The sequence below is a fragment of the Schistocerca piceifrons genome, chromosome 2, assembly GCF_021461385.2.
Source record: "Schistocerca piceifrons isolate TAMUIC-IGC-003096 chromosome 2, iqSchPice1.1, whole genome shotgun sequence".
Classification (NCBI taxonomy): Eukaryota; Metazoa; Arthropoda; class Insecta; order Orthoptera; family Acrididae; genus Schistocerca; species Schistocerca piceifrons.
In genome coordinates this window covers 687,056,172-687,077,873 of record NC_060139.1, presented here as the reverse complement: position 1 = coordinate 687,077,873, position 21,702 = coordinate 687,056,172, and the positions used below count along the sequence as shown (strand labels likewise).

The 21,702-nt window shown below is 43.7% G+C and overlaps 1 protein-coding gene across 1 annotated transcript in view; it reads left to right on the top strand.

Moving 5' to 3' along the window:
* The window catches only part of LOC124776772 (protein dbl-1-like), a 90,639-nt gene that overhangs the window by 18,680 nt on the left and 50,257 nt on the right, over window positions 1–21,702 (top strand). The window contains exon 2 of the mRNA XM_047251909.1: window positions 3,058–3,246. Coding sequence (XP_047107865.1) covers window positions 3,142–3,246 — 105 coding nt within the window. The 5' untranslated portion in view covers window positions 3,058–3,141. The remainder of the gene's footprint in view (window positions 1–3,057; window positions 3,247–21,702) is intronic.

The following is a 21,702-nucleotide window of genomic DNA, read 5'->3' as shown; positions in this document are numbered from 1 at the left end:
CAACCAAGACCGTCCCCAGTTCAAGTCACGTGTGCTGGAAAAGGTCGGGCGAGTCATGGCTATCTAAGCCTCACTACTGCTCCAACCCGACCAACTTCCGCAGCGTCCCAGCTCTACGACTGCCAGGTCCGAACTGCACTACAGGGCTGGCCGGGGTGGCCGAGCGGTTCTAGGCGCTACAGTCTGGAATCGCGCGATCGCTACCGTCGCAGGTTCGAATCCTGCCTCGGGCATGGATGTGTGTGATGTCCTTAGGTTAGTTAGGTTTAAGTAGTTCTAAGTTCTAGGCGACTGATGACCTCAGAAGTTAAGTCCCATAGTGGCCACAGCCATTTTTTTTTGCACTACAGGCGCGTTCGCACGTCCTGGCAGATCCGAACTCACTCCGAACACACAACAACAGGGAAGTAATAGCAGTCAGCAAAGATAATACGCCAGGGCTTATATCGATAAACGCCGCTACTGCCACTCATGGGCAGGCAAGGCGGCAACTCGGTGACTCGAGTAATTGAAATTAACATAACGAGGTGGGTAGTACAGCAAAAATAGGATGTCAAATGAGATATGGCACGAATACGAGCCCCGCACGGTTCATATACCATCACCCATTTAAACTCAACAATAATATAACAACACCCCTACCCCAACTGCCCCGCCGCCCAGATTCTGATTCACATAAATCTTTAACAACAACTGAAATATGTTTCAGGCAAACAGAGTCCGGCCTTGCAGCCATCCCGCCATCAGGGCAATAGTAGACAGAAAAGTACTGAGCACTTCAACTGCCAGCACAGCTCGAAGTGAATCACGACCAGAATGTTAGTGGCTGCACTGCTGATGTTTCGTCAGGCACCACCAACACGATATTCTTCGTGTGCACTACCGCTCAAGAACGCACACTACGTGTCGTATTCGTCGTCAACACGGCCTCCCAGCAGACCGTGACCGCAGTCACCATCTGCCCACCCAGAACAGTGACCGATTTCCGCGCACTGATAACAAATTCCGTTGGCAGGAAGCTCAGGTCTAACAGGCTGTTCCACAGGTGGCCACATGAACTTTCAGCTCTTCCTTTTATATCGTCTCATTGTCTCTGTAGAGCTATCCCATGGGAACAAGAAGAGGATGTTGTTTGGTGGCTGCTATCCTCTTTCTATAACACAAACTGCACACAATTATTAACTGGATTCTTTATTAACATAAATAATGAGCTACTTAACTTAAGATTCCCCGAACTGTGGTACAAGGTCTCCTATATAGCCCACTTTGGCTCATATGGTTCAAATGGCTCTGAGCACTATGGGACTTAACATCTGTGGTCATCAGTCCCCTAGAACTTAGAACTACTTAAACCTAACTAACCTAAGGACATCACACACATCCATGCCCAAGGCAGGATTCGAACCTGCGACCGTAGCGGTCACGCGGTTTCAGACTGGAGCGCCTAGAACCGCACGGCCACACCGGCCGGCATAGTCCACTTTAGCCTCACTGCTGTTGAAGTACAAAATCCGCTATGTTCACTATAAGGCTGCTATATGCTGCCTGTCTCTGTGCTACAGGCTAAGTCTGCGGCTCAGAATTGGTTACATGCTGGAACTCACAAGGCATACTGACTCGAACTACTGTGTCTAACATGCTCGAACTAATTGACCCTCCAGTCCGCAGCAGCTATCTAAATACTGGCGGCCGAGAGGGCGTTGGTGGCACGTTTCCAGCGAGTCTGTTTTTGGCCTCTGCATCTACACCTAAATTTACATATATACTGCTCTAGCCACTAAGCGGTGTGTGGCGGAGGGCACAATTCGTGCCAAAGTCATATTTCCCCCTGTCTGTTCCACTTGCGGATCGCGCGATTGAAAAACGACTGTCTGAACGCCTCAGTACGAACTCTAATTTCCGTTATCTTTGAATGGTGATCATTGTGCGATTTGAAAGTTGGTGGTAACAATGTATGCTCTACATCCTCGGCGAAGATCGGTTTTCGGAATTTAGTGAGGAGCCCCTTCCGCTTAGCGCGCCGACTATCTGCAAGTATGTCCCACTTCAAACTTTCTATGAGATTTGTAACGCTCTTGCGATGGGTAAATGTACCAGTCACGAATCTTGCATCTCTTCTTTGGACCTTCTCAATCTCTTGAATCAGACCCAACTGGTAAGGGTCCCATACAGACGAACAATACTCTAACACTGGACGAACTAACGTATTGTAAGCTATTTCCTTTGTTGAAGGACTGCATCGCTTGAAGAGTCTACTGATACTCTCGTAACCTCTATGCTACGTACCTTGAGCATACGCCAGCACACTTTGTGCATTGCTCAAGGCCAGCGACAGGCAACTGTTGAACACACTCATCATAGCGGCGGGGAATTCAGTGTGTGGTAATTCAAGGCTCAATAGAGCAGTTCCCTATTCATCTCTGCAACCCTTATATACACTGTGCAACAGAATTAAAGGATCACTTTCTCGAAACCCCGTAAATGCCTTCCATTTTTAGGCGTAAGTTTGATTTCGGTTCTAAGTAACATTTCTCTGTACTGTTCAGAGTAACGATGCAATGTTACTTTCGACAGCCATGAAAGTCCGAAGGAAATACACTTGGTAAGTGGCTTTCAATTAAAATGCCTTCCATGGACGGGAATATTAATAATAATTTTATGAGTGCATTTGTCGACACGTGGCTGACGACATATGGACGTCTGGTTATGGCAGTAAGTCGTGATCGGATAGCCTAATAGTAAGGCGACCGCTAGTATTTTATCCTTCAGGTACTTACTACCTGCTGAGAGGAGCTGTGTGTATACTTATACGAGTATTCATGTTCGACAGATACATCTCTGCTTGGGTACTATTTGTTTGACGTCAGGTGGATGCGTAACATAGTCAAATGCACTCTACTTGGAGCTTAAACTAAGCTGCGCCTTACTCATAGGCAACTCGGCAGTCTTGATTGCTGATTACGTTCTATATCTTCTGGAGGAAAGAAGTGTAATTAATGATTTGACGGTGTGCGGCCGATAGGAGAGTGGGCTTTTGCTTATGTGCTGTCTGTGCAGGAGGCGGACTGGACGGACAACGTGGCGGGCAGCGATTTGTCGGCCGTAGCGAGCAACAGCACCGCCACATGCCGCCGCCACCGCATGGCCGTCAACTTCGCCGACATCGGCTGGGCAGACTGGATCATCGCTCCAGAGGCCTTCGACGCCTACTTCTGCGCCGGGCGGTGTCCCTTTCCGCTGCCCAACGTAAGTACTGCAATCGGGCGGTCACGGCAATACAATTCTTATAACACACACACAAACAAACACACACACACACACACACACACACACACACACACACACACACACACACACAAAAACACACACTTCTTCTCGTCCTAAAGATAAATTTAAGCCTTTTGACTCAAAAGTTAAAATAAAACACATGCACAAACTCTCAAGTGCTGAATTTATAGAAGTCATCGTTATTAGATGCAAAGCTTTACTGTTACGGCAGTCTAACGCCTTAGCACTGAAATGTAACCCAACCTGTCGTAAGGCCAACCAGAGCTACACTCCTCTGTTCCTATGATGTTCCTATGATGTTATGGAAGAAGGTTGATGGTGTCGAAAGGATGGAAACGCATTGGTTCAACAACGTGTCTGAGGTTTTATATAACAAAACACATCTCATTAATGATGTTAATGACATATTTGAAATGCAGCCGCGTCCAAAACGTATAATGAAACAAAAGACATCTGTTTTTTTTTGTTTTTTTTTTTAAAAAAAGTCCTACCGCTGTGCCTGTTATGACATTGTTTTGAAGCGAATGGACCGTCTGTGAAGCGCCTTTTTACACATTTATCCACAATCCAACTCGGATGTTTCTAAGTGCACAGTAACTCTGAGGCCTCTGATCTGCTTCGAGGTATGAAAGAATTCTGTCCTGTAAAACGATTTCGAAATGCTGTATATGTGGCATTACTTTATTAATGCACCACCAGTTTCTTGCGCTACTATTTCATTTTTGACCATCAGTCCGTGGATCATTCAGCCATCTCTTCCAACACCGATCACCTTTTAAATTTAATCATCTGTCGTACGTAACTTATAGTGTTTAAAAGTGTTCAGCACCATGGTGAATGAGATGTAAATAACCATGTGGTCAGTGGCCGAGCGGTTCTAAGCGCTTCAGTCTGGAACCGCGCGACCGCTACGGTCGCAGGTTCGAATCCTGCCTCGGGCATGGATGTATGTGATGTCCTTAGGTTAGTTAGGTTTAAGTAGTTCTAAGTCTAGGGGACTGATGAAATGTTCAAATGCGTGTGAAATCATATGGGACTTAACTGCTAAGGTCATCAGTTCCTAAGCTTACACACTACTTAACCTAAATTATCCCAAGGACAAACACACACATACCCATGCCCGAGGGAGGACTCGAACCTCCGCCGGAACCAGCTGCACAGCCCATGACTGCAGCGCCTTAGACCGCATGGCTAATCCCGCGCGGCGGGGACTGATGACCTCAGATGTTAAGTCCCATAGTGCTCAGAGCCATTTGAACCATTTGAACCATTGGTTCAATGTACTTAAACACTCCATTCTACTCATAATGTAATTCCAAACACAGTTGAGATATTATGAGATCAGTCCAGTGTTTTTCATGGTCTCTAAATCTCACCCCTATTGAGAATAGAATGTGGGTTGAAATTAAACCAAAGAAAGACCCGAGTATTGATAAAGAGTAACCAACGTAACGTCAAAACTAGGGACCTAGAAAATTATAGTGAATTATTTTTTGCGTTACAAGCAAAACGAACGCCTTCCGAAAGTCAGGGAACACGACATGGATCTGGGCGGTGACATCTGCTACCTTGTGGGACTCATCAACGAAATGAGCAGTCTAGATTTCACACGACCGTTGTTTTCGGAAACACTGTTGATTCCTACAGTAGAGACTTCAGGTCTCCAGAAAAGTCATAGTAAGTGAGCATAGAACCTGTTCCAAAATGATCAATGTCAGTGATAAAGGTCTACAATTATTTTGCGTCCGTTCGATGACTCTTCTTGAAAACGGAAATGACTTGGGCTTTCTTCAAATGATTAGAAACGCTTTGCTCATGCAGCGGCCTACAGTAGATTGCTGATAGAAGAGGAGCAAGTGCTTTCGCATGATCCGTCTGTAACCGTACAGGTATCCCATCACATTCAGCCGATATTCGTTTGATCAGCTATATCGGTAGAATTTCTATATTGTGAAAGCATATCTCGATGTCCACGATTGACGAGAGGTCAGCAGTGGGCAGTAAAAGTAGAGGAAGGCAGCAATTGAAATGTTTTTTTTTTCGTCATCAGTCTACTGACTGGTTTGATGCAGCCCGCCACGAATTCCTTTCCTGTGCTAACCTCTTCATCTCAGAGTAGCACTTGCAACCTACGTCCTCAGTTATTTGCTTGACGTATTCCAATCTCTGTCTTCCTCTACAGTTTTTGCCCTCTACAGCTCCCTCTAGTACCATGGAAGTCATTCCCTCATGTCTTAGCAGATGTCCTATCATCCTGTCCCTTCTCCTTATCAGTGATTTCCACATATTCCTTTCCTCTCCGATTCTGCGTAGAACCTCCTCATTCCTTACCTTATCAGTCCACCTAATTTTCAACATTCGTCTATAGCACCACATCTCAAATGCTTCGATTCTCTTCTGTTCCGGTTTTCCCACAGTCCATGTTTCACTACCATACAATGCTGTACTCCAGACGTACATCCTCAGAAATTTCTTCCTCAAATTAAGGCCGGTATTTGATATTAGTAGACTTCTCTTGGCCAGAAATGCCTTTTTTGCCATAGCGAGTCTGCTTTTGATGTCCTCCTTGCTCCGTCCGTCATTGGTTAATTTACTGTCTAGGTAGCAGAATTCCTTAACTTCATTGACTTCGTGACAATCAATCCTGATGTTAAGTTTCTCGCTGTTCTCATTTCTACTACTTCTCATTACCTTCGTCTTTCTCCGATTTACTCTCAAACCATACTGTCTACTTATTAGACTCTTCATTCCGTTCAGCAGATCATTTAATTCTTCTTCACTTTCACTCAGGATAGCAATGTCATCAGCGAATCTTATCATTGACATCCTTTCACCTCGTATTTTAATTCCACTCCTGAACCTTTCTTTTATTTCCATCATTGATTCCTCAATATACAGATTGAAGAGTAGGGGCGAAAGGCTACAGCCTTGTCTTACACCCTTCTTAATACGAGCACTTCATTCTTGATCGTACACTCTTATTATTCCCTCTTGGTTGTTGTACATATTGTATATGACCCGTCTCTCCCTATAGCTTACCCCTACTTTTTTCAGAATCTCGAACAGTTTGCACCATTTTTTGTCGAACGCTTTCTCCAGGTCGACAAATCCTATGAATGTGTCTTGATTTTTCTTTAGCCTTGCTTCCATTATTAGCCATCTCGTCCCTTTACTTTTCCTAAAGCCAAACTGATCGTCACCTAGCGCATTCTCAATTTTCTTTTCCATTGTTCTGTATATTATTCTTGTAAGCAGCTTCGATGCATGAGCTGTTAAGCTGATTGTCCGATAATTCTCGCACTTGTCAGCTCTTGCCGTCTTCGGAATTGTGTGGATGATGCTTTTCCGAAAGTCAGATGGTATATCGCCAGACTCATATATTCTACACACCAACGTGAATAGTCGTTTTGTTGCCACTTCCCCCAATGTTTTTAGAAATTCTGATGGAATGTTATCTATCCCTTCTGCCTTATTTGACCGTAAGTCCTCCAAAGCTCTTTTAAATTCCGATTCTAATACTGGATCCCCTATCTTTTCTAAATCGACTCCTGTTTCTTCTTCTATCACATCAGACAAATCTTCACCCTCATAGAGGCTTTCAATGTATTCTGTCCACCTATCTGCTCTCTCCTCTACGTTTAACAGTGGAATTCCCGTTGCACTCTTAATGTTACCATCGTTGCTTTTAATGTCACCATAGGTTGTTTTGACTTTCCTGTATGCCGAGTCTGTCCTTCCGACAATCATATCTTTTTCGATGTCTTCACATTTTTCCTGCAGCCATTTCGTCTTAGCTTCCCTGCACTTCTTATTTATTTCATTCCTCAGCGACTTGTATTTCTGTATTCCTGATTTTCCCGGAACATGTTTTTACTTCCTCCTTTCATCAATCATCTGAAGTATTTCTTCTGTTACCCATGGTTTCTTCGCAGCTACCTTCTTTGTACCTATGTTTTTCTTCCCAACTTCTGTGATGGCCCTTTTTAGAGATGTCCATTCCTCTTCAACTGTACTGCCTACTGCGCTATTCCTTATTGCTGTATCTATAGCGTTAGAGAACTTCAAACGTATCTCGTCATTCCTTAGTACTTCCGTATCCCACTTCTTTGCGTATTGATTCTTCCTGACTAATGTCTTGAACTTCAGCCTACTCTTCGTCACTACTATATTGTGATCTGAGTCTATATCTGCTCCTGGGTACACCTTACAATCCAGTATCTGATTTCGGAATCTCTGTCTGCCAATGATGTAATCTAATTGAAATCTTCCCGTATCTCCCGGCCTTTTCCGAGTATACCTCCTCCTCTTGTGATTCTTGAACAGGGTATTCGCTATTACTAGCTGAAACTTGTTACATAACTCAATTAGTCTTTCTCCTCTTTCATTCCTTGTCCCAAGCCCATATTCTCCTGTAACCTTTTCTTCTACTCCTTCCCCTACAACTGCATTCCAGTCGCCCATGACTATTAGATTTTCGTCCCCCTTTACATACTGTATTACCCTTTCAATCTCCTTATACACTTTCTCTATCTGTTCATCTTCAGCTTGCGACGTCGGCATGTATACCTGAACTATCGTTGTCGGTGTTGGTCTGCTTTCGATTCTGATTAGAACAACCCGGTCGCTGAACTGTTCACAGTAACACACGCTCTGCCCTACCTTCCTATTCATAACGAATCCTACACCTGTTATACCATTTTCTGCTGCTGTTGATATTACCCGATACTCATCTGACCAGAAATCCTTGTCTTCCTTCCACTTCACTTCACTGACCCCTACTATATCTAGATTGAGCCTTTGCATCTCCCTTTTCAGATTTTCTAGTTTCCCTACCACGTTCAAGCTTCTGACATTCCACGCCCCGACTCGTAGAACGTTATCCTTTCGTTGATTATTCAATCTTTTTCTCATGGTAACCTCCCCGTCGGCAGTCCCCTCCCGGAGATCCGAATGGGGGACTATTCCGGAATCTTTTGCCAATGGAGAGATCATCATGACACTTCTTCAAATACAGGCCACATGTCCTGTGGATACACGTTACGTGTCTTTAATGGAGTGGTTTCCATTGCCTTCTGCATGCATATGTCGTTGATCATTGCTGATTCTTCCGCCTTTAGGGGCAATTTCCCACCCCTAGGACAAGAGAGTGCCCTGAACCTCTATCCGCTCCTCCGCCCTCTTTGACAAGGCCGTTGGCAGAATGAGGCTGACGTCTTATGCCGGAAGTCTTCGGCCGCCAATGCTGATTATTTATCAAAGTTTAGGCAGTGGCGGGGATCGAAGCCGGGACCGAAGACGTTTTGATTATGAATCAAAGACGCTACCCCTAGACCACGGGTATGAAATGTACCAACAAATAATTGAGGTCGGTGGATGTACCTGCCGCTCTGAGCTTAAGGCTTTGGCATCAGAGAAGAAATCGCTGCGGGCCGCTTCTAACCAGTAAGCCTGAGAGACATTGAGAGCACTGTCGCACCCATATCCTTCCTTCAGTGTTGTGCAGCTCTAAGTACTCCGAAAGTAGCAGAGAGATGTTGACGATGTGACTTAAAACTTTCCTATCGACTATATAGCCGTAATCACAGAAACGTAAGAGTCCAAGTGTGAATAAGTGGGGAATACCAGTCTGGTCCATGAATTTGTAACAAAGTTCTGTCGTTACACGTATCATACAGTTCGCTGGTAAAGACTGCCGATCGCATCTTACTTGCAGAGAATTTTCCATACAGCAGCGACAGATGAATAGCTGATCAAATTTTCAGTCTATGAGTGTAAATTTTTTAAAAAATCTTCATTAGCCGAGATCGCATATAGGAAACGGATAACTAGTTTCGAACTTTTGCGCCCATCTTCAGATGAGAATATGAAAACCAGTACCTGCTATAAGAGGATACATTGTCAACTGACTGTTAACAACGCAAGGGAATATTAACTTTGAACTTGTGCTTGAAACGTGAGTATATACTAGGTACAGACAAGCACCGTTGCCGTTCATTCAAATTCATGCATACAGGCAGCAGAGGTGAAATTCCTGTGATAGGCAGCGGGTTGTAATAATCTGGATAAATTAATGAACGAAACAATAAGATCAGATTTTAAAATCTTGTGAGCGAGTGCCAAGATAGATGAGACTAAAGTGAAATTGAAAGATCAAGTTGTTACAAAAAAGATCGCCGAAAAGAAAAATGATGAATTAATAATCGGCCGAGTGGAAAGAGAGAAATAGGAAGTCCTCGTACGAGGTGGATTAATGATAGGAACCGGAACAGATGGCTTCAACACCGAATCTTTGGAAGGTGATTATAATGATGAATATCAGCCTGGCATCTGTTTTTCTTGTTATTTGTTTTATGTGGTCATTACATTTTAAACTGCCCTGGACGGTTACTTTTACGTACTTTATTTTAGTTGCTGTTTCCAGCTACTTGTCACCAATAGTATATCGAAAAGTAGTGGATCATCTCTTTATACGCAAAACGTTACATCTATTTACCTTCTACTACTACATCTTCATCTACATTTGCATCTACAACTTCAGGGTTAACTGTTAGTCCCTGCACCGATCACCGATCTCTACTGGTTTTTCTGCAATTGATGGTTGCAGCCTTCTTATAGATAACTACATCGTCCGCGAGTCGTTTATATGCACTTCAAACCATATGGACCCTGTATCACTTCCTTGACGTACACCGGAAATTACCTTTAGATCTCTCGATTTTGTTCCGTGAGGAATGATGCATTGAATTCTGTTTGCAACAAAGTCCTGAATCCAGAGTCAAATCTGGTCCGGTACTTGGTAAGATCGTATTATGTTCACTTAACGATAGTGAAGAACTGTACCAAATACTTTCTTGAAGTCTAGGGACACAACCGGTCCGCCATTGCCTACAGCGCTCAGGGTCTCGGTGAAGAAACAGAGCAAGATTTCAGTTTCCGGAATCCATATTTATTTTTTACAGAGCAAATTTTCGTTCTCTAGAAACATCGTATTGTATGAGCATAAAACATTTTGCATAAAGTAAAACAGATTGATGACAGAGATACAGGTCAGTTATTATGAGCATCTGATCGACAACCCTTCTTCAAAACGGGAATGATGTCCACTTCTTTTGACAGCTAAGTATGCTTTGTTACTCCAGCAACATTAGATTATCTACTGCTAGAAGAGAGCAAGTTCTTTCAAATAATCTCGGCGGTAAACCACACGTATCTCATTCGGCCTACTGTTGAGCAGATTTGGTTGATTTTGTTCCGCAGTTGCTTATCTCGGTGTCTGTCATTTTGGCGTTCGTCTTATTATTGATGGATGAACTATATTACATTTGATTTGAGACTTCCTGGCCGCGGTGCAACTGTTTCGGAAGAATTTGTTCAATTTTCAGCCTTCTATCTGTCATTGTACATTTCAGTGTCAGTATAGTCATTGAGCATGAAACAGAAAATTTTGATCCGCCTGCAGACTTTGTGTAAGACCAAAATGTCTTATGATTTTTAGTTAGAAAGGTTGGAAAAATTTGACTTCGAAATTCACTGAATGCTTCTCGCATTGCTTTCCTTATGCTCATCAGCATACGGCCTTTATTGTCAGTCCACAGATCATTCGAGAGTTTCTAGTTAGAACCACGTAAATTTGACGAAGCTCGTCGTGAGACTTGTTACTACATTCCCATTCATGCAAAGATGTAGAGTACGAGTATATTCAGGTAAATATATGCCTGTGACTGAAGTGCAGCAGAGGGAAATATTCAATGGTAGGAATTACAGACTCATTGCCCAATTTTTAATGAAGCACTCTGTCAAGAAGAAATAAACTGCAAATCACTTTAAGATTTCAGAACGAATTTTCACGCTGCAGAAGAGTGTGTGCTGATTTGAAGCTTCCTGGCCGATTACAACTGTGTGGACGACATGTAACCCGCCATCATGGCTTTACTTCCGCCAGTACCTTACCTCATTCATTTCAGACTTCACTAAAATTCTGCTGCTTACCTTGGGGAACTATCGCTTCTGGAAGAAGGGATCATTCTAGTACATCCCCAAGGCTGTGGTTAAGCCATTTCTCAGCAAGATCCTTTCTTACAGAGGCGGGACGCAAGGTGTGCAGCACAATTTCTTTGAAATTTGGAAGATAGGAGATGAAGTGTTGGCGGAAGTAGAGCTGCGATGGAGGGGCGTGAGTCCTGCTTGGACAGCTCAGACGGTAGAGTACTTGCCCGTGACAGACAGAGGACCCAGGTTCGAGTCCCAGTCCGGACCAGGGTTTTAATCTGCCAGAAAGATTCAGTTTAACACTGTTAGTCAGGCAACTGCATGAACATTATTCCCTCTCTTCTCATGTTGTAAGGTATCTGTATACATATTAAAAACTGAACTACAACCTTGAGCGGTTCAAATAAACTCTTGAATTATTCATCTGTGCACTAATACAAAAGCTTTATGCGTCATAAAACGCTTCTAACGACGAACGTTTAAGGAATAATCACAGACACACACACAAATTAGACACAACTGAAATGAATTCTACGGTCGCAGGTTCGAATCCTGCCTCGGGCATGGATGTGTGTGATGTCCTTAGGTTAGTTAGGTTTAAGTAGTTCTAAGTTCTAGGGGACTGATGACCACAGATGTAAAGTCCCATAGTTCTCAGAGCCATTTGAACCATTTTTGAAATGAATTCTGCGTAGCTAACTGTTCAAATATTAAATAATAAGTAAAATAAGAATGAAATAGTCGTATGCCATTATTGGCCTGGTGCCCCAATCTAGGGTTTTCCGACCGCCTAACGCAAGTCTTTATATTTGACGCCGGCTTGTGCTTCGATGAACATGAGATGAAATAATAAGGACAACACAAACACTCAATCCCCGAGCGAAGTCAAGTAATTCCCGTTCGGGAGCCGAACCCGTGACCCTGCGTCTTTTAAGCAGCAACAATAATCACTCCACCACGAGCTGCTGACTAATTAATAAGTAATGATTTATCAAGAAACTCTCAGAAAACTGAATAGTGTGTGTGATTTCGAATTACAGCTCCAAGCAGAGCATTTGAGGAAATGATATGAAATCACTGATTTTAGATTTGGAAAAAAAAAAACGATTAAACAAACACTTTCTTGAACCATTAAGCTCAGAACAAAAGTTCAGAATATAATTTCCCCCAATATTGTAGTTAGAAAGCTGCTTGATATCATGTATTCCATTTTATATTCCACTCTATGCTTCACTAATACACGGTGTTCGGAAATTCTCCTTACAACTTCTAGGATTTGTAGAGGATAGAGAGTAAATAACTTTTTGAACAGGAACTGTTTCCGTGTTACAGCCGTTTGAAAACACATTTGCTAAGAAGGTATGAAGCCGGGTAGCAATGGTGAGGAGTAGTTACGTTGGATCGGCTGATGCCATTTGAAGTCACTATATTCTCTGACCTGGTTCGAGCCCCATTCACGTGTCTTCAGTGTTAGAGTAACATGATCGAGTAAATTTTTCCAAAATACACCGACGTGTTTCTTCTGAATGGCAAAGCTCACGGTAATGGAAGCGCCGCTTGTCACCGTTATCAAGATCGTTCTCCGTGATATCCGACTCTATCGCTTGCGCTTTTCGCCACAGTTACGCCTCGGTTTCGAGAAAGAGTACCTTCACCGTCAGCAGGCGTGACTGTAGCACTCCAAGAAGACACTGCACACTCGAACTGGAGGAAGCCGTACTGTATCACGTTGAAGAGAACCCGTCAACGACTACACGAGCAATTTCATTGGCTATTAATAAGTAGCACTGTAAAACAAATGATATACCGGGTCACCCCAAATCAATTACTTGTATAGGTGGTCGCGTTACCAACATTTTTTTTTTTCAAATGGTTCCACTTCAGAATTTATCTACTCACTCCCCTCTACAATTCTAGAAGATTGTAACGGAATTTAGTAACACCCTGTACACCAGGTTACTGTGCAACACTTTTAAAAATCTGCGATTGACCATAACAGTGGCCGAAGACTTAGTTGCCTCCTCTGATACCTAATTTCATGCAAAGAGATATTATTTATTGCTAGTGGTTTTCAACTGCCAAACGTAATTAATTCAGTTGACTGTGCAGTCTCCGAGCATTTTTGTGCCGAAGTCGGCATTAATAATCATTCACAATATGGCGACGAGGTAGCATGTACCGGCATTAGGTAAAGGTAGCGTATGAAATTATTTGGTTCGGACGAAGAAATTCAGAGAAGTCTACAAATGAATGTAATTAGTTTACAAGCCCACTTGGGTTCTCGTAGTGACAAATACAAGTAAGATTATCGCAAAGAGTAATCGAAATCATAAACTTTCAATATACAACTTTTAACAGGGCAATAATTGCTTTTATAATGCTAGAGAGAATGATAATTTTGAATGTACGACATAGGAGAATGGAAAGGTAATGTTTGCGCCTATAATCGACCTTCATGCAACAAAAAATGAGTAACTTATGAGTTCTATTTCGCCACTGAAGGAATGTCATCGTAGATCTGAACGAGCAGTAATTGCAAAGATGTCATCCGATTTCTTTACCGTTGTAGAAGCTACGAACTAGGTCAGATGAACACCAGACAAAGCCAGACTTCCTTCTAAATCGAACAGAACAGAACAGAAACAGGAAACCGAATGACGAACGGTTATTCTAACGAAGAGCGCTTCGTAGTTGCAAAAGCTCGAAACCTTACCGCTGACTATTACCAGAAACACGCAAAGAATTGCAAAGATAATGTCGCGAATTACGAAACGCAAAACGTTGTGAGCAAAATCTGATATTGCATATGAGCAGGCAATTTAATCGTACTTGTGCGGGTGCATGAGACCTTTTGGAGGACATATAAAACTTTATCCAAGCACAGTACTATTGTGTATCCATCTACCTCGTCGACTGCTGAGGTGTCGGAGGAATTCTATCAGATAGCTGCTCGCCACTCGTGGGGAGGTGGTACAGCAACCGGTAGCTCGTTAGGAGATCAGCTACAGCGACCCTCTCACCTACGAAAAGATACCATCTGCAGCGGAGCACGTTCCGTCACGCAGCTGGGACCATTTTATGCCTCAAATTTGTCAGTGCTGCTCTATTATTCCCCTGTAAAAGATACCAAGGCCGCTGCAATGAGACATTGTGGTCAGTATGAGTCTTGTAGCAAACCAAGTGAAACGGAGGAATAGAAAACTTTCTCCTAGCAAGTATTTCGTAATGTATTTGTCCCAAATTACGCAGTTTTAAACATTAAACTCCATAACAGTACAACTGGAAGTACGTTGACAGCACTCTGTAATGATGAATTACACTTCATGTGCATTGCATATATTGTAAACTTGCGAGCTTTTGATTTTTATTATCTCTGATTGGCCATGGACCTTCCTCCATGTTAATGCAGATTAAAATCTACGTCACCTGTTTCCCGTAAGGCATTGTACGGTGCCATCACCCCCTCCCCAAACACCCTTCCATTGTGCTAGATACGAGGGTAGTGCGCGGAACGGGAAGTAGAATTGCCGAAACGACTTCATATGCTACAAAATTTGCTTAATTTCTACCTCTTGGACACATACAATATGCGAGTTGGAGGAAGTGCACGGGGTGGAAAAACGTATACAAACACCTAAAGCTCGACACATTACTGTGCCTTATACAGTGCAGGGAAATCGTTAGCATTCAAAACAGCTTCCAGTTGCCTATAAATGGAGAAATACAGATCCTGTGCGGTTTTGTGTGGTTTTTGAAGAGTGTCCTATACCAGTGTTTCTCTAAAATAGTGGCAAGTTCAGATAAGTATGATGGATGTGGATAGAGATCACGCGCCCTTCTCTCCAAGATAGACCACAAAGGCTCAATAACATTGGGATCTGGTGACCGTCGTGGAGAGGGGCCCTGTCGTCTAGAAAAACAAGAACACCAGTTGTGCCATGGGGCGGATAGGGTCAGCCAGTAGGGTCACACAATCTTTTACAACAATGAGACCTTGTAAAGTATCCATGGGGCCAACGGAATACAATGATATGGGTGCACAAATCATCACAGAGTTGCCGCCGTGTTTCCATGTTTCACTCTTGGGAAATGAACTCCGCTAGTAGATGCAAAGAGTGTGCAACAAGACATCCGATCAAGTGACATTCTTGCGTTGCACTATAGTCCACGCTTTATAGACTCACGAGTACGTTTCCCTCTTACGGGCATTTGCATCTCTGATGCGTGGATTTGGAATTTCAGTTAGCTCCGCAATTTCCTGCTTATGGAGCTCCATTCGTGTTGTTTTTTGTGCTGTCATGGTTCGCGAGAGCGACATTCGGTTCTCCCGAGACATTTACAGCTGTCGGCCTCTAATTTTTGTCACAAACCTCTTCACTGAGCATCTCACACGATCACTCAACACACACTTTCGTCAGCGTTTTGGCTTAGCGGATGATGTTTCTTAGTTTCGACATACTGTGAACACTGTTTTGTCCATGACTGATTCTTGCAACGTTTTGAGGGCATTCCACGGGTGTCAATGTGCAGGTTAGATACAACATTTGGAACTGCAGAATTTGCTAATATATATATTTGTGTACAAATATGCATTTCTCGCGGTGTTTCCATATTTTTGTGCAACACCTATAACATGTTCTGATGTCCATTCATCAATGCCCATGGCATGAAGTGCACTAGCTTCTTGGATAGCCAGATGATTAGCATTTCAGTGCAGCCACTCATAGCAGATATGTGTAACTCCATCTATGTTCTATGTGTGTTGCTTTTTTTGTTCAGCCTCGTGAAAGAGAGAGAAACGTCCACCAGCACTTGTCTGAATTCTACAACGGCAGAATCGCGGCCTATCGGGATCAGTATGTAGTCCTGCGAAATTGGTGCTTGTGTTGGCTGAGATCCCACGGTTGTCATGCGAATATGGAATCCATGGATTCAGGTGCGCCGTACTGAACGCAATGCAGGACCTCAACGTCCTCACGAACTAGCGCCAGAGAGGACAGACGTATTCACCGGTCAGTATTGCATTATCGTCCAGCTACGTCATAAACCTTGAGACAGACAATGGGCTTGTTTGCTGAAAGACAAATACCCACATGGACTGTACGACGACGTGAGCATCTCCATAACTGACAGTACGGCCCTTGAGGAGGCAGCAGAGGCTCTTGCTCCATTCGTTTTCGACATAATTAAATGAAACTATTCTATTTCTACTTGCTCACTTTTGGCTGATACTTAGCAATTCTCTTTATTGAAAACGACATTACCAAAAGTACTGGTTAAAGCTCAAATCTTACATGCGTAAGAAGTCCTTCTTATAGTACCGAAATAACAGCTGCGAAATGAATCAACAGTCAATAATAATTTGCGCAATGGAAGCTCTTTGTGCACGTATCCGGCACCCAGCGAGGTGGCGCAATGGTTAGCGCACCGGATCCGTGTTCGGGAAGACGACGGTTCAAACCTGCGTCCGCCCATCCTGATTTAGGTTTTCCATGACTTCCCTAAATCGCATCAGACAAATGCCGGGATGGTTCCTTTGAAAGGGCACCGCCGAATACCTTCCCCATACTTCTCTAATCCGATAGGACCGATGGCCTCACCGTTTCGTCCCCTCTCCAACACCAACCAACCAACCAATCCGGCATTGCGTAAGCCTCATGCAGCGACAAACTACTTCGTATGCTGAGAGAAGGAACATTTTTGTATCTGAATTGTGCAATGTTCATACACGTAACTCAACCACAAAAAGATGAAATCCTTACCATGGGAAGGGAGTCCGCAGATTACGGAAGATAATAGAGGGAGTGTGTCAGATATGAGAAAACAATTACAAGATGCCCCAGTGGTATGGTAATGTGGGAATTACCTGTGATTAATTTCTGCATTGACCCCTGATACGGAACCATCCTTAAGAAACACTACTGAAATCTGTACAACTGACTATATTAACACGTATTAGAACACATATTAGTGTTATTTGGCACCGGTAATGAACACTATACTTGCAACTTGTGAAGAAATAATAAATGACACGAAATATCCCAGAAATGCTACCAGAATTATTGAACGAACAAGGAATCTCCTCTATTGGAATGAGAAAGGTTACTCAATGAAACAACTGATTTGTTGCAATAGAAATGTACATGGAGTATGATGTCCCAAGATAATAAAACAAAAGAAACATTGACCCGGTAAAACACTTACAAATCACCGTTATATCAATTGTAACGGTTGGTTGGCAATGTTGGCATTAAGGACTGGAATTCTCCATGCAATGCCTCCCACTGTAAGTACGAACATTAACTCTTCTCGACTAACTCTACCTTAGTGATTGTGAACGACTAAAATGTAAATCTATGTTGCTTGCATTAAGTGAACAAATGCTGCCACAAGTAGAAAGAACACGCACTGCTGAGGGTGTAAAACAACACGGAAAATTCTCTATGTGCCAGGATTGCAAATATGTTCACCACAGACATGTGCCGTCGTTCAAATGGTTCAAATGACTCTGAGTACTATGGGACATAACATCTGAGGTCATCAGTCCCGAACTTAGAATTGCTTAAACCTAACTAACCTAAGGACATCACACACATCCATGCCCGAGATTCAAACCCGCCTCAGCCGGCCGTGGTGGCCAGGCGGTTCTAGGCGCTTCAGTCTTGAACCGCGCGATCGCTACGGTCGCAGCTTCGAATCCTGCCTCGGGCATGGATGTGTGTGATGTCCTTAGGTTAGTTAGGTTTAAGTACTAAGTTCTAGGGGACTGATGACCTCAGATGGTAAGTCCCATAGTGCTCAGAGCCATTTGAACCATTTTGAACCAAACCCGCCTCCGGCCATTCTGATTCAGTTTTTCCGTGATTTCCCAAAGTCAGTTCAGGAAAAATGCTGGGATTCCCGTGTCTCAGCCGCGCAAAATTCTGAAAGTCGGCAACTAGGTCACCCACTCTCTAACTCAAAGTAGAACTCCTCGCCGGTCTCCGCTCCCGGGACGGGAGTACCCTGTGAGGCGTACTCCACGCCGTACCTGAACGAACTCCCTAGATCGCCGTCCCCACAAGAACTCCCAAAACACCTCATGTGAAGCACCTAGAAAAAAAAGCTCAAACCACCAGTTGCACATAGCAGGATTTTCTCCACGCCGACCCACGCACTCTCTCCCTTCAGGAGATGGCCAAAAGTCTCTCTCCAAATGGAGTGTCTGCTGCCAAAAATTCATTGACGCCCTCGGTACGTCTTTTGATGTCACTGTGTTTTCGATCGTACCTGAAAATGCTTGCAGACTCCAAAAAACTTTCATTCCTGATGAGGAAATACTTCGAGTGTATGAGGCAATCTGGTGAAAGGGCCCGAAACTCGTAAACAGTACTCCGCCAAGCACTGGGGACAATTCGCCGACCTGCTTTAGCAGTGGGACGATGCTCTTCGCTTGGCGACTCCCCGTCACCTCGTCCCTTGCGCAAGCCTGGCAGCCCGCACGCACTCACTGCCATTCTACTCGCAGCCGGCCACTTCCACCTTCCCAGAATTCAAGCCTATTAAGGCAGCCCTGCGGTAACATCCAGAATAGCCTGTTTCACTCCACATAGAGGCAGCACAAACAGATCACAAAATCTTAGTCAATAGAAGGAAACTCGTCGCCTCTAATTACCCAGCGCAGCTAGATATCGAGGCATGCAGTGCACAGTCACTCTCAACACATTTCATTTAACGTAATAACAGTAACAAAAATAAAAGCGAATCAAGCCCTCAGGTGTGCCGTGTTTCACAGTTTTGACTAATTCTATTATGAGACGATCAGAAGTGCAGTGGGGATTAAAATCACAATGTTGGTTGGTTGGTTGATTTGGGGAAGGGGATAAAACAGCAAGGTCATCGGTCCCTTCGGATTAGGGAGGCATGGGGAGGAAGACGGCGGTGCCTATTCAAAGGAATCATCCCGGCATTTTTCCTGAACTGATTTAGGGAATCAGAATGGCCGGAGGCGGATTTGAACTGTCGTCCTCCAAAAAGCGAGTCTATTGTGCTCCGAAAGGGTATAAGAAAATATAAAGGATTAGGCGAACTAAGAACGCCCATGTGGGCACAACACGTGTCAGAACACCGATTGATAGTTCGCTATACACGCTAAGATTCGGTAAACGCAGTTACAGGCATTTCGTCTGCAGAGGACAGACAAAGTACTGAAACCATGATGAAAGTTAACGTGATGGATGTCTGTTACCTTACAAACTGGCAATACAGCCAACTCTTAAGTGGTACACTCAACGACAACACGTGACACAGGAATGCACCATATCTTCTTTTCAATCGAGTCACGGTTCCGAATGCAGCGTCAGACTGGACACATCAGCGTGTGCAGGCTGGAAATTGGACGCATGCATAACGTTTCTAATGTGTTAAGGCCTCTGGCTGTACCCTAGCTTCGAGATCTCGATGACGTTACCTTTCAATGAGATAACCCAAGACCACATGTTGCCAGTATTGTCCCGACCTACCTCGGTACAGGTGGTATTCGACAGTTCGCCTGACCAGCACGTACATCAAACAACTCAGCAACTGAAAACATCTGATAACCAGCTGCTGAGAGACTGGCACATTACTACCCACCAAGCACTACGATTATGAAATTTTGCATAGAGTTGAAGCAGTGTGGAATAACGTACCAACTCCTGTCATATGCGCTGTGTTCGACTTCACTGCTCTACCAACTGAATGAGAAGTATTCTTACTGGAAGAGGTGGCAGGACTGTGTACTAAATTTTGCACACTGAATACCCCTTCAATCACTACAAATTTACTCATGTATTTTACCTAGTATACTGTACATACAAAATATTACGTTGGTCCATAAGATCGTAGTGTTTTCGTTTTGCATGTTGGTATTCAATTGCTATAGTTTCATTTCTCGACTGTCATTTTTATTTGTAGTTCAGGGTTGCTATTTGAGTTTACGTACTGCCATTTTGTCATAGTGAGTGGGCCTCTGGACACTAGAAAATGGACTGCCAAGTGAATAAATCGCAACATTTTAGACATATTGTTCTGTTTAAGTTCAATAGAGCGGTGACAACAGCTGAGGCAGAAACAAATATTTGCGCCGTGTACGAGAATGATGCAGTTGGACAGAGTATAGCGAGAAAATGGTTTCTCGGTTTAAGGAAGATCGTTTTGACATTAATGACTCTTCACCTTCAGGAAGACATCCCGGGTTTGATGAAGATCGTTTAAACACGTTAATCCACAATGATTCACGCCAGCGTACTCGAGAATTGGCAGATGTGTTGAACTGTGATCATTCCACCATGGTGTGACATTGCCACGCTGTGAGGAAGGTTTAAAAATCGTGCGTATGGGTATCGCATGCTGTAAACGTACATCACAAAATCAGCGGGTAGCCATTGTACAACTCTGCTTGCTCGTCATCAATTGACTCTAGAACAACGACGATCGCTCCTACCCTGTATCGTTACAGGTGACGAGAAACGGTGTCTTTATGCTAACGCAAGGAAAAGAAAGAAATGGTCGAGCCCAAACAAAGCAGCAACTCCCCGTACGAAGACCTGAGGGCATCCATGAAAGATAATGTTACGCATCTGGTGGAACAGCAACGGCGTGGCGTACTACGAGTTGCTTCCCAGAGGAGTAACCACCACTGCTGACATTTATTGCCAACAGCTGAGACATATTGCAGCTGCAGTCCAAGAACAACGACCAGGAAGATTGCGTGAGGACATACTACTCCACGATAACCTCCACCCGCATTCTGCTAGACTGAAAAAAACACTTTATATTAGTTGGACTGAGAAGTCATTCCGCACTAATCTTATTCACCTGATGTTGCGCCCTCAGATTTTCACCTTTTCCGGTCTCTACCAAAGAATCTTCACGGAACTCCCTTCCCAGATGAAAACGCCCTCCGAACACGGGTCGACGAGTTGTTTGCCGAAAAACCACTTGATTTCTACAGTCGCAGAATCGAAAACTTACTCCATCGTTGGCAGATTGTAGTAAATAGTGAAGGAGAATATAGTACTGATGACCAGTGTCTCTTATATGTCTGTGTGTTGCGCTTATTAAACTGACGCGACGAACATATGCACCAACCCAATATGAGCGGCAACAATTGCCAATCAAGGTTCCCTCGGCAATAACAGTAAACAAAGCTCAAAGTCAGCGAAAGAGAGGAAGAGGAGATGAACAGAGAATGGAGGAGAGATACAGAGAGGGGGGAATGAATAGCAGGTGGGCGAGATAGGGCGAGGAGCTCGTGGACAGTGAGAGGGGCAGGCGAAAATGGACAGAGATAAAGGAGAGATTTTTATGGACCAAGAGAAGAAGGATATTAGGACGTAGATCCAGTTCCGTCATACATACAGTATACAGGGTGAGTCACCTAACATTACCGCTGGATATATTTCG